Here is a 10,706-nt window from a genome sequence, read left to right on the forward strand (position 1 = left end):
AAATGTATTTGAATGCTCAAATAATTACCTCACATAATCCACGACTCGCTGGATCTTGGAGCTCTTTGTTTTCACCAGCTATATATAACAAGAGTTAGGATTTAATGAAACACACCACCGGGTTCGTTCAGCCAGAGCGCACAATCAACCCAAAACACTTACCATCAGGATTTCCGACGCATCCTGGATCTCATTTTTCCAAAAATACCTGAAAATATCAGAAAGAATAAACTGATAGCAGCTCCATCAGAGACATTCAAAAAAACCTTCAAGGTTTGGAATTTTGAAACTTTTGAAACTTTCTTTTCTATTTTTTATTGTTTTAACTCATGTATTATTCATACAATGATTTTTTTTTTGTAATTGTGGAGTTCTGCATCAGCGTTTACATTGTGGAAGTTCTGTAGAGGATGTTAATGCTGGCTGCAAGCCGCTTTTCCATGATGCCCCTGAGGGGAAAAAAAACAAAAGAAAGTAAAACAGAATGGAAAATTGTAAATCAACATGAAAAAAGTAAACAAGGTCACAGATTTTGATTTAAAAATATGAGTCTTAGCCAGCAGACACAGCTAAAGTGAGCAGCAAAAAGACTTTAAAAAACGTTTCTGATAAAGTTCAGCTGATATATTTTATTGCCGATTTCCATAACATGAATCTGCTCGGCGGTTCCTTTCCTGTCCTGTGCTTAATAGATGGAGCTCATTAGCATGCAGCTGAGCCGCCATCTAAGGCTATGAGAGTGCAAACGCAGCGCTCCAGTCAATTTGCAGCTTTGACATAATTTTCTCCGCCGCAGACAGAAAAGTCCGATTTGTCTGGAGCGGAATGACTCGGAATCACATAAATCACTTTGACACGTTTGCAAAACACAACCACAGATCAAAGCGGGATCTTCTGGTTAGCAGGCGGACGACATGCGGAACAGACCCACTTTGCTAAGAACACGTCGATGCCTGGATTGATGAAGAGATAGACGGCGCTCTGTTGAGTCAACATGAAGTTAATGTTATCGGCAGAAAACAGAAACAAACCAGTTTGAATTAAACTCAGTTCATAGTGGGGGAGAACAGTTTCTGCTCTTAGGTGATCTGTGGATCATTACTTAAGTGGAGATCCGATTCTATTATCAAGATCATTGATTTACAGATCAAACCAGATATTAAACTAGAATGGCTGCTAAATGCATGTGTGAAAACTAAAATATGTATTTAAAACGGCAAAAATTATACTTTTATTTGGAACAGGAGTTCAGGATCAACGAAACATACCAGGCAAAAACACAAAGATAAAAAAAATGATACATCACTTTAAATAAAATCACACAGTCCCCCATAACAATTTTTTTAAATTTAAAACAAAAAACGTTCAAGTAGTGTTTTAAATATGTTTATGAAGTTTTAACCAAAATCCAACAACCTAAATGTTTTAAAAAGCCATTTTTCATGTTGATCTGAAGCCTCCGTTTCCAAAATCTCCTCTGAGGGGGCGTGGCTTTTGGGGTTGAGCTGAGTAGCCCCGCCCCTGATAGCTTTGAGTCTCACTAGCGTAAATCTTCACTCCTGCTACATAAAAATGTCAGTATTGGGTAACGTCCAGCCATATGGTTCTGATCCGGATGTCAGCTGGACGAGGAAGTGAAGATCTTCATGGACAGAACTTCCTCCAAAATCCTGATTCTTTCTCCTTCCAGTTCACCAAAGACTCTTTTAGCTAATTCTCCAATGTTTATTGACTGTGATCAATACATTCAATCATTGGTTTCTCAGAGTTCTTGATAAAATAATCAAAGCTAACATCAAAATGCTCTTTCATTGATTTACAATCCTTTCCAACTGCGGTCAAATGAGCCGCCGTTCACATTTCCGTGGTCACATCAAGAAGCTCCGTGGAGTCTGGCGGCTCATTTGACTGCAGTCAATGTGAAGATACCAACTATTCAACTATTTTTATTCGATTTTTTGAGTATATTTAAAACAAAAATGTTCCTTTAGAAGTTATTTCAGTAAACTGAACTTCAATCTATTTTTTTTTCTATGATAGTTTTTTCTTTGAAATAAGAGCCTCCAACAACACTTTACTTTGAAAATGGATTTACTTCTGTTGTTGCACATTCAGTTTGTTTACTTTATAGAAATATAATCCAGTTTTATTCTGAATCTTAGGGCCTGAAGCGTATTTTTTACTACATTCATAAAGATGGCAAATCAGCCATCTCACAAATACTTATGTTTTCTGGAACAGATCGCGAATATCCGAGTATCCAGTTATCCATTATAGCCCTGCTTTTAGAGGCCTAAAGATGAATACTTTTTACTCAGAAAAAAAATGGAAAATAAAAATTTTATTGATCATACTGAACATTACAGTGGACTTGAAGTCACTGCAGCAGCTTGTGACATAAAGCAAACACACGAGTGGATTAACCTTAAAATCAAGTAAATTATTAACAGGAAATTCAAAGTTTATAAATGCTAAACACGCGTCAGCAACTTTTAGAGTTCTACTAATAGACCGTGACTTTAGAACTCAATACACAGCGGAAACTCTAACTAAAAGCGATGCTGTTTTGGATTGTTTTTCCTACGATAGATCTCACAATGTTGATAAAAAAAAAAGTCTGTGCATTACCAAATCTGCTCTCAACTGCCACCATGAACCGGTTTAAACTGGGGATTTTTGCTAATGATGCTTATCTAACCCTTCTCCTTGTTAACCCTTCTGCTTGGTATCTCAGCTCTGCCACCACACCTCTACCAAGCAATGATGACATCAGATTTTTATACTAAACTACCACTACATTGCACTTGATTTCTACACTGTTTTGAAATGAGCTGGAAGCGATTTCAATGAGTCGTTGAAACAACCAGAAGACGATTCCACAAAAAGCTCTTACGTGACTTTGCTTAAGGTGGAGATTTTTCATTGTAGATGGTCTAAAAGAGGAAGGCAGAGTTTCATTCCTTTCAAAAGTATTTTTGTAGAACATAAAACGATAACCACACGTGTACGTTTTTGTATCTGCTTACAAAATTCACATTTTAAAGAAGATATATTTCAGTCCAGAATAATGTGATTCCCAATGTTACTTCATACCATCATATTCACTGTGATTCCGATAGATTTGTCATTTGCTTCTTGTAAGTAATGTTTGAAACTAAAACAAAGAATTCCTTTGTTCTGACGCTCTATCTTGTCATCATCAGAAACATGCCGCCATGACAGCAGTGAACTGAACCGTATAAAAGATATACATGAAAATCCCTCCAAGTAGGTGTTTTGATGGGTGACAATGTCTAAACAATATACCCAATTCATAATTTTTAAAATAATGTCCTTGTTTGACATCGGTCATGTAAAAAGACAGACTAAAAAATTCCATTCTCCTGCTAAACTTCAAACAACATTCTACTGTGGAAACAGTGTAATAAATCTGTCATTTTCAAGCTGAATTTGTCATATTTTATTACTTTTCTTTTAACGTTTCTGGTTTTTATCTTCCTCTAAAACTATTTCAGTCATGAGGTTCTACAAATCTTTGTAGTGTCTACACATTGGTACCAGCACCGTAAAAATCTATGGTCATATAACATTAAAAGGCTGAACATTAATATTGTGCCTCGATAATAATAAATTATCTGATATAAAATGTAAAACGAATAAAAACATTTTATTTTTCTTTAAAGTGGGAAGGCCATTTGATATATACTGGATTTTAGTTCTTAAATTGAGCGTTGTGTATTAGTTACCTTAAAATGTATGTAATTATTATAAAGACACATTCATATTTATTGTTAATTTTATTCTAATGTTGGATAGGGTGTTAAAAAAACATATTGTGCTTCAAATGTAAAGAAAACAAAAATAAATAAATTTGCTTTTTAAAATGATTATACTGTATATCAAAGATCACCTAGGTAGTATAATATTTATTGCAATGTTTGTCGTATCAAGATACTATCGTATTGTGAGCCATGTATCGTGAACGGCATGTATCGTGAGTATCCCCGAGGTTCCCAGCCCTACAACATGTAAAAATAAAAAATAAAACATCAAAAATACGATTTCTATTGGAGTGGGATTTTAATTCTAGTTTGTTACAGGACCAAAAGCACCACTTTATGGATCGTTACCTGCCAATTTCTTTAGCAGTTTGCTCATTGGGGCTGTTGATGAGAAGAACTGAGTGGTAGCCAGGTACGTAACTTCCGGTTAGGACCGATTTGAGCCGAACCCCGAAGGTCCACAGTGCAGGATACAAGAACAAGAACAGGAACAGAAACTGGGGAAAATATTTGTAAGAAAATACTAAAATATTATCACATTAAAGGGGGGGAAAAGTTATTTAATTTTGGTATCGAACTGTCATTTTTGTCAATTACATTAAAAAATAATTGAAACTTTTTATTTCTACGAACTTGTCTCATAAATAAACCTTTCTAAATGTCAAAGCGGGAGAGTTTGGGTTCTTACCAGACCGGTGAGAAGCAGAGACGAGCGGAGCGTTGAGGTCAGAACGGTCTCGTGGCATCGCTTGGGCAGCGAGTCCATCCTCGCGGCTCCACAGAGTGACAACAACAGATTCCGACAGGTGCTGGCAACACGGGACAAACTGCGCCGGACTTCCTCCATAAGTTTCCCCATGCGCTGTTTTTTGACACCAACAGAAGTCTGCGGTTTCTCATAACTCACAGGTCCCCGAAAGAACAGGAAGTAAGCATTTCAAAACATTTCAAAGAGACGAGTGTTTTTTTTTTTTTTTTTTTATGTGTCAAGCGGTGAAATACAGTGACAGATATGTGCACACTGTGATTGGTTGCTTAAAACGCCTTTCAAAGAATCTGACCAATGAGGGCGTAGTATGGGATTGAACTCCGCCTCAGCCCCCGTTGTCATAATCGGCTTACTTTTCCGTGATAAATAAAGGGTTGAGTTGTTCATGTAACAAGAAGCAGTCTGTGGTCTGTGTATAACACAAATGTATAAAACATATGCAGATTAAATCAAATGTTTCAGTAAATGTTTTCTGAAATAGACATAAATACTTGAAGAATATTGTATTAATCCCACAACAGAGAATAGCTCTAAATACAGAATCAGAAATTAAATAACACTAAATTATAAATAACACAAAAAAGCACAAGTATGTAATTACAAAGATCCACACAACTCCTATATTATAGATACATAAAGAATTAAGATTTTATTGGACATTAATTATTAAAAGTTTTGTTCTACTTTTAAGCTAACATATTTTGTATTTGTGGAAATGCTAGATAATTCAATCCTCTATAAAGAAAGAAACACATTTATTAAGTCAGGGAAAGGTAAATAAATAAAATAAAATAATGTTGCCTAATAAGACTTTGCCCATTTTCTTTTAAACATCTCGTGAACATAAAACCAAAATAGGTCATACATTTTTTGGACAGTTGCATGTCCTTAAATACAAGACCTGTTTGAATCTGTTGCTGTTGACCAAAAACAAAACAAACAAAAAAAAACAACAAAAAAAAAGAAAATTTAGAATAATAAAAAAAAAGATTTGTTTAAGATTTGTCATGTCGAAATCCTTTAATCAGTTCTATTTCAGTTCATTTTTCCATAATTGGATGACATTTGTGATTAAATATAAACTATAAACCTACAAATGAAGAATTTTACTAATTGAAACAAAGATTTTATAAACTAAAAAGTAGATTTTTGCCTGAAAAATAGTTCTAAACAAAAGCTTTACAATCCTTAAAACAACCTGTAAAATAAATGCATAATTCTTTTAATTTGCCATTTGATTATTCTATGTTCTATTTTTTCCAAACCCAGCATTAGTGAACCTAATTTTTATAATATTACAAATTTTCCTGGTTATTGTTAATAAATTCCAATTGAATTTCTAACAATCTCTCGCTTCTCTGCTTAAAAATTACAGGTTTTTGATTTTAGCTATAATATCATAATCAAATGACAACTGGGAAATATTTTACAATAGAAAAAAATACAGTTGAAGTGAGGATTTAAATGGTTAATTTGTAATTAATGTTATTATAAGAATTCAAACAATGCAATCCAAATGGTTCGCCCTGACAAATATTAATTTCACCAAATCTGTCCCTTTTATCCAAACCTTTTTTTTAAATATTCTTTTTATTGATTATAACATATAATGAACAATAAACAAAAAACACTTAACCCCCTGCCCCCCACTGTTTAGATTTTACAAAAAGAGAGCAAATGGTATCAAACAGTAGAAAATAAAGTTACAAAAAAAAGAACCTCCATAAAGTTCACAGTTGTACAGTACCAACTTGTCATAGCGTACAGGTACACAAATGTCCCTATCCAAATCTATGGCAGAGACATAAAAAATAGCTAAATGAAATATCCATATGATGAAAAAGCAATAATAATAAATAATAATAATAATCTGGGGACATACGTACTGAGCAACTATACTATCAGTCTTTATTTAGACTCGATACAGGGTTAGAACCCCGTATTGAGCATCTAATTTGTTCAAGAGTTAAACATTGCAGAAGGTCATTCAACCAGTGGTTAAATGTAGGTGGGAGTTTGTCCTTCCATTTCATGAGAATGATCCGCCTGGCCAAGAGAGTTGCAAATCCAATTATTTTTTTCCCTTAGCAAAAAAAAAACTTGGACTCCTCTGACTTAGACAATGCCTAAAAAAATCAAGTGTCAAGGATAGCATTCATGCAATTGACACCAAATTATAAAAAAGAACTCCCTTTTAGACAGTTTCCTTAAAAACGATGAAACATAATCTAAGTTTGTTTCTCCAATTTGCAATTTTTCTGAAAAAAATGATACTCCATCACTGAGCCACAGCATTGTTTCCTAGAAATAGGACACTTGTTGCAGACTAATAGCAGCCAGCAGCCTGTTACACGAAGAGGAAGGGTTCAGATTAATTTTCCAGCTATGGTGACTAAATCCAGACAGTCAATTTGCATAGCAGCCAGACTCAGAAGACAACGCACAGTGAGACACACACATTCACAGAAATATCCAGTGTGAGGTCTAGCAGAGAAATGCTGCCACAGAACGGAAAGGCCGTTTTTCCCCATTGTGACCACATGGGGAAGCTGTGGCTTCATCCATTTCCTCCACTCCTTTCCATGAGTGGTCATTAAACGTGTAAAACTCACATAGACTTAAGATGAAATGTAAATGCTCCGACGCAGCAAGCAGCATGACTCATCCCGACAGCCCACCCCTTTTTGTCTTGACCTCTTCCCCGCCATCCTTGTCGTACCTCGTTTCTCTTTCACCCTGCTTTTTATTTAGTTATTTTTTTAATCCGTGGCACCGGCGCAGATGAGCGGTCGAACAGCAGGGGGCGCCACGGGAGCCGCCTGTCTGAAAAATGAACCAATTTATTTCCCAAGCTCTCCCAGGCTTCATTGGAGAGCCCATCAGAGAGCTCCAATAGAGCCACTTAAGCCACTGCTCGCCGACATAAAAGAAGACAACCAAAATAGAGCGACGGGAAGAAAGCCGAGAGGAGAGGCGTTTGATCTGCTCGTTCTGGGACATCACTCTGAGGGGTTTGCACCCCCCCAAGGAGAACGAAGGCCTGTGCGTCCTCTTAGAAGTCTAATGTGAGAAACGAGATTATTTTTATTTATGTCTGTGCCTCTTGTCTTGTTTGTTTATAATGAGGCCATAAGGTCCAGAAAGGGAATGGTTGAAATGAGATGATGGAGCCGGCAAAGGACTCTGACAAGTTGTTCTTTGACTAATTGCCATTTAACTGTGACCATCACTTGGTGGGATCAATTAAGCAGCTTTGCAACCTTCAATTTAGGTCAATTAAAGACCCACTTTTATGAAAGTCGTGTTTTTAGCATGATCTTGTGGCCTTTTACTCATGATTGAGGACATATATAAAGAATTTCAAATCACCGTGAATGAGGACCAGGCTAAATAATGCTATTGTAAAATATTTATTAAGAGACACCGCAGACTCTGTTGTGGCATGAGCTATCGCTCTAATTAAAAAAACACAGGGAATGCTTTTAGATTTTAAAAAAAGATGATTGGTGTGGGACTTTAAAGGGTAACCAAACACTAAATAAACTTTTTTTGGCTGTTGACTTCTATAAATGGGTCTTTAAAAGTGCTGCATGTTGATCATTGCCACATTTTTGAGAATTTAAAATTAACTTGTTTAATTCCTGAAATTATAGGCTAAAACTGTCTGACCCCCTACAGGCTGAAATGAGGTATTACAGATGAATTTTGTGATTGGTCAATCTGTGTAAATTCCATGTCATTTCAAATCATGACATCAGCTTCAGTATAAAAGCCCCATCTATCTTTAATTTTGTAACGGTAGGTTGTTGTCACGTTAGCTTTAGGATGGGTCATAGTTGTCAAAAATCCACTGGCTAGCACAACTTTCCACTGGATTTAGAAGTCAGAATACAGCGAATTGCGTCCTGATGATGTGATTTACATGAACGTTTCACTCAGGATTGTTAGCTTAATAGATTGTGGATGGACTGGCATCACTTTGCTTGGTGCAGCTCTCCATATTAGAGTTGCAGAGGAACTGTTACCTTAAGCTAATGTCAATCACAGATTCAAACTACCCCTCCCCCGTTCAGCCCGCCCCTTTTTTTGCATTTTTCAAATCTGGGCTGAGAATGGAGTCAGCCTCCAACTGTCCTGTCGTGTCACCCTTTAAAGACTGTCTTAGACATGGTGTAGAAAGCCATTACCAAAAATAAAAATTCCTTCAGTTTTCTACTGCCTTTTTATATCTTCTTCCCTTTAAGTTTGCCGCAAGATTAATGCGAGATGGAGTGAGGTAAAGAAAGACGTGAAGCTCTCAAAAGGTCAAATAAGTCCTAATACCAGGACTTTCCAGGGTGATTACTAAGCTCGCTCCTCCTGAAGAGGTTAATTAAAAAAAAGAGGCAAGGAGACTTAAGAGGAGTGTCTACATCACTGCTTGAAACCCATGTGACCTTGTATTCGCTCAGACAGACACAACCATCCGTCACAGCTGATTCCCAGGCACCTCCTGCTGCAGCTCCCGAATTCCCAGAGCGACTAAAGAAACTGAAGCGTATGTAGCAGCACCCCCGACTCTGACAAGAAACAAGAAAAAAAAAAACACCGACGCCGCTGAGACATCCCGGCTGAAGTCCCTCAGGTAACGAAAACCCCTTCCTCTCGAGGATAAGACGGGCTTGGTATCTTGTCATCTTTCCTCAATTCTCTTTGTCAGTCTTTTTTTACCCTCAGTTGCAGCCACTGGAGCACACAAGACCATTTACCTGAAAAACTCACTGCCAGGTTGTTTACTTCCCTGTTTACAATATTCACTGTTTACAATACTCGGAGCTAGAACGTTTTATATGAGGGGCATGAAGGCGGCAGAAGACTTTGGAAGGGTGGCAAATGAGAACAGCAGAGTGGAAGCCCATTACAAATACAAATATTAAAAAAAATATTTTAACAGAAGTAAAAATAAAAAGTAGCATAAACAAAATTTATGAAATATAAATAATTACAAGTAATACATTAATTAAACACACACATATATAAATTATAAAAATGTGTGTGTGGGGGTGTGTGTGTGTGTGTATATATATATATATATATATATATAGACACATATATAACCTTTGTCACACTAAATAACCTTTTTTAAATGAAATATGAGTTATTTTTGTGAACTCTAGTCTTTTTTCTCTCCCTTGTTTTTCTTTATTCAGGTCTGCTGTGGCTCCTCCTTGCTTCTCCCGCCCACTTCCTGTGCTTTCTGCTGGAGGAGTTCACAGCTGCATCATATCAGTTCATTTAGTTGTTTGCCTATTTAGGTTATCTTGGTTAATCTCTCTGTGTTGAAGCATTTGGCATGTTTCTAGGGTTTCTTGTCATGTTACTCTCTAGCTTTTCTTTTACCAGCGTTTACCTTTTTGTTTCCCACTTGTCCTTCTGGATCCAAGCCTTCTCTGCATTTGGGTTCTTAAACTCTAGCCGTAACAGATCAACATTTCGGGATTTATTAAAATGATGACAACATAGTAGTATGCTCAGATTAGCGCTGGCTGTCAACTTTTTTTTTTTCTCTGTGAAATATCATAAATCTCTGTATAGCTTTCATGGTTATCATTTTTTCTGGAGACAGACACTTTTCAGTCTTTGCACAATAATCCATATTCAAACCAGTTTTTTTTTAATACTTGCTTTTTCCACCATGAAATAGTTTGTTCTGTTTTCTGCAACAGTCTTATCTGGTTGCATCATTCTCAGATTCGTTCAGGATTGTGCAGATTCCTCACCAGAATGTTCTTTGTCGTATGCAACCGCATGAAGCTTAAACTCTAAATTGAATGAGCATTTTTTTTTTTTTGGCCATTGCTACACTAGCTAACAACACAAACGTCACACACTACTGACGTCTGTACAAGCGCTTACTTGAGCCGCTAGCTAGCTTGTAAGTTTGTATACATTAAGGCAGGGGTGTCAAACTCAATCGCACAGGGGGCCAAAATCCCAAATACATGTTGGTTGTGGGCCAAACAAGATAAACATTTAACGAACATTCTAAAACATTTTTAAAATGTAAAAACTGTAACTTTTTAAAATAATTATGAACTAGATATATAGCATTAGCTGCTAGTGTGAATGCTGTAAGCTGAATGTGGCTGCTGAAGATGCTACCGAAAAATAATTTT

The 10,706-nt window shown here is 36.4% G+C and overlaps 1 protein-coding gene across 2 annotated transcripts in view; it reads right to left on the reverse strand.

The window, feature by feature from the left end:
- Positions 1-5,035, reverse strand: part of zgc:63972 (protein CutA homolog) — an 8,414-nt gene extending 3,379 nt beyond the window's left edge. Inside the window, exons 1-5 of one of the 2 annotated variants that reach the window (XM_024299862.2) lie at positions 4,471-5,035; positions 4,131-4,279; positions 390-449; positions 163-208; positions 29-78 (exon numbers count right to left, since the gene is read on the reverse strand). In XM_024299862.2, the coding sequence (XP_024155630.1) occupies positions 29-78; positions 163-208; positions 390-449; positions 4,131-4,279; positions 4,471-4,641 (476 nt within the window). In that variant the 5' untranslated portion in view covers positions 4,642-5,035. The remainder of the gene's footprint in view (positions 1-28; positions 79-162; positions 209-389; positions 450-4,130; positions 4,280-4,470) is intronic. The other variant, XM_024299863.2, reaches the window with a different exon arrangement.
- Between the last annotated feature and the right edge of the window lie 5,671 nt (positions 5,036-10,706).

The sequence above is a fragment of the Oryzias melastigma genome, linkage group LG12 (genome assembly GCF_002922805.2).
Source record: "Oryzias melastigma strain HK-1 linkage group LG12, ASM292280v2, whole genome shotgun sequence".
NCBI classification, from domain to species: domain Eukaryota; kingdom Metazoa; phylum Chordata; class Actinopteri; order Beloniformes; family Adrianichthyidae; genus Oryzias; species Oryzias melastigma.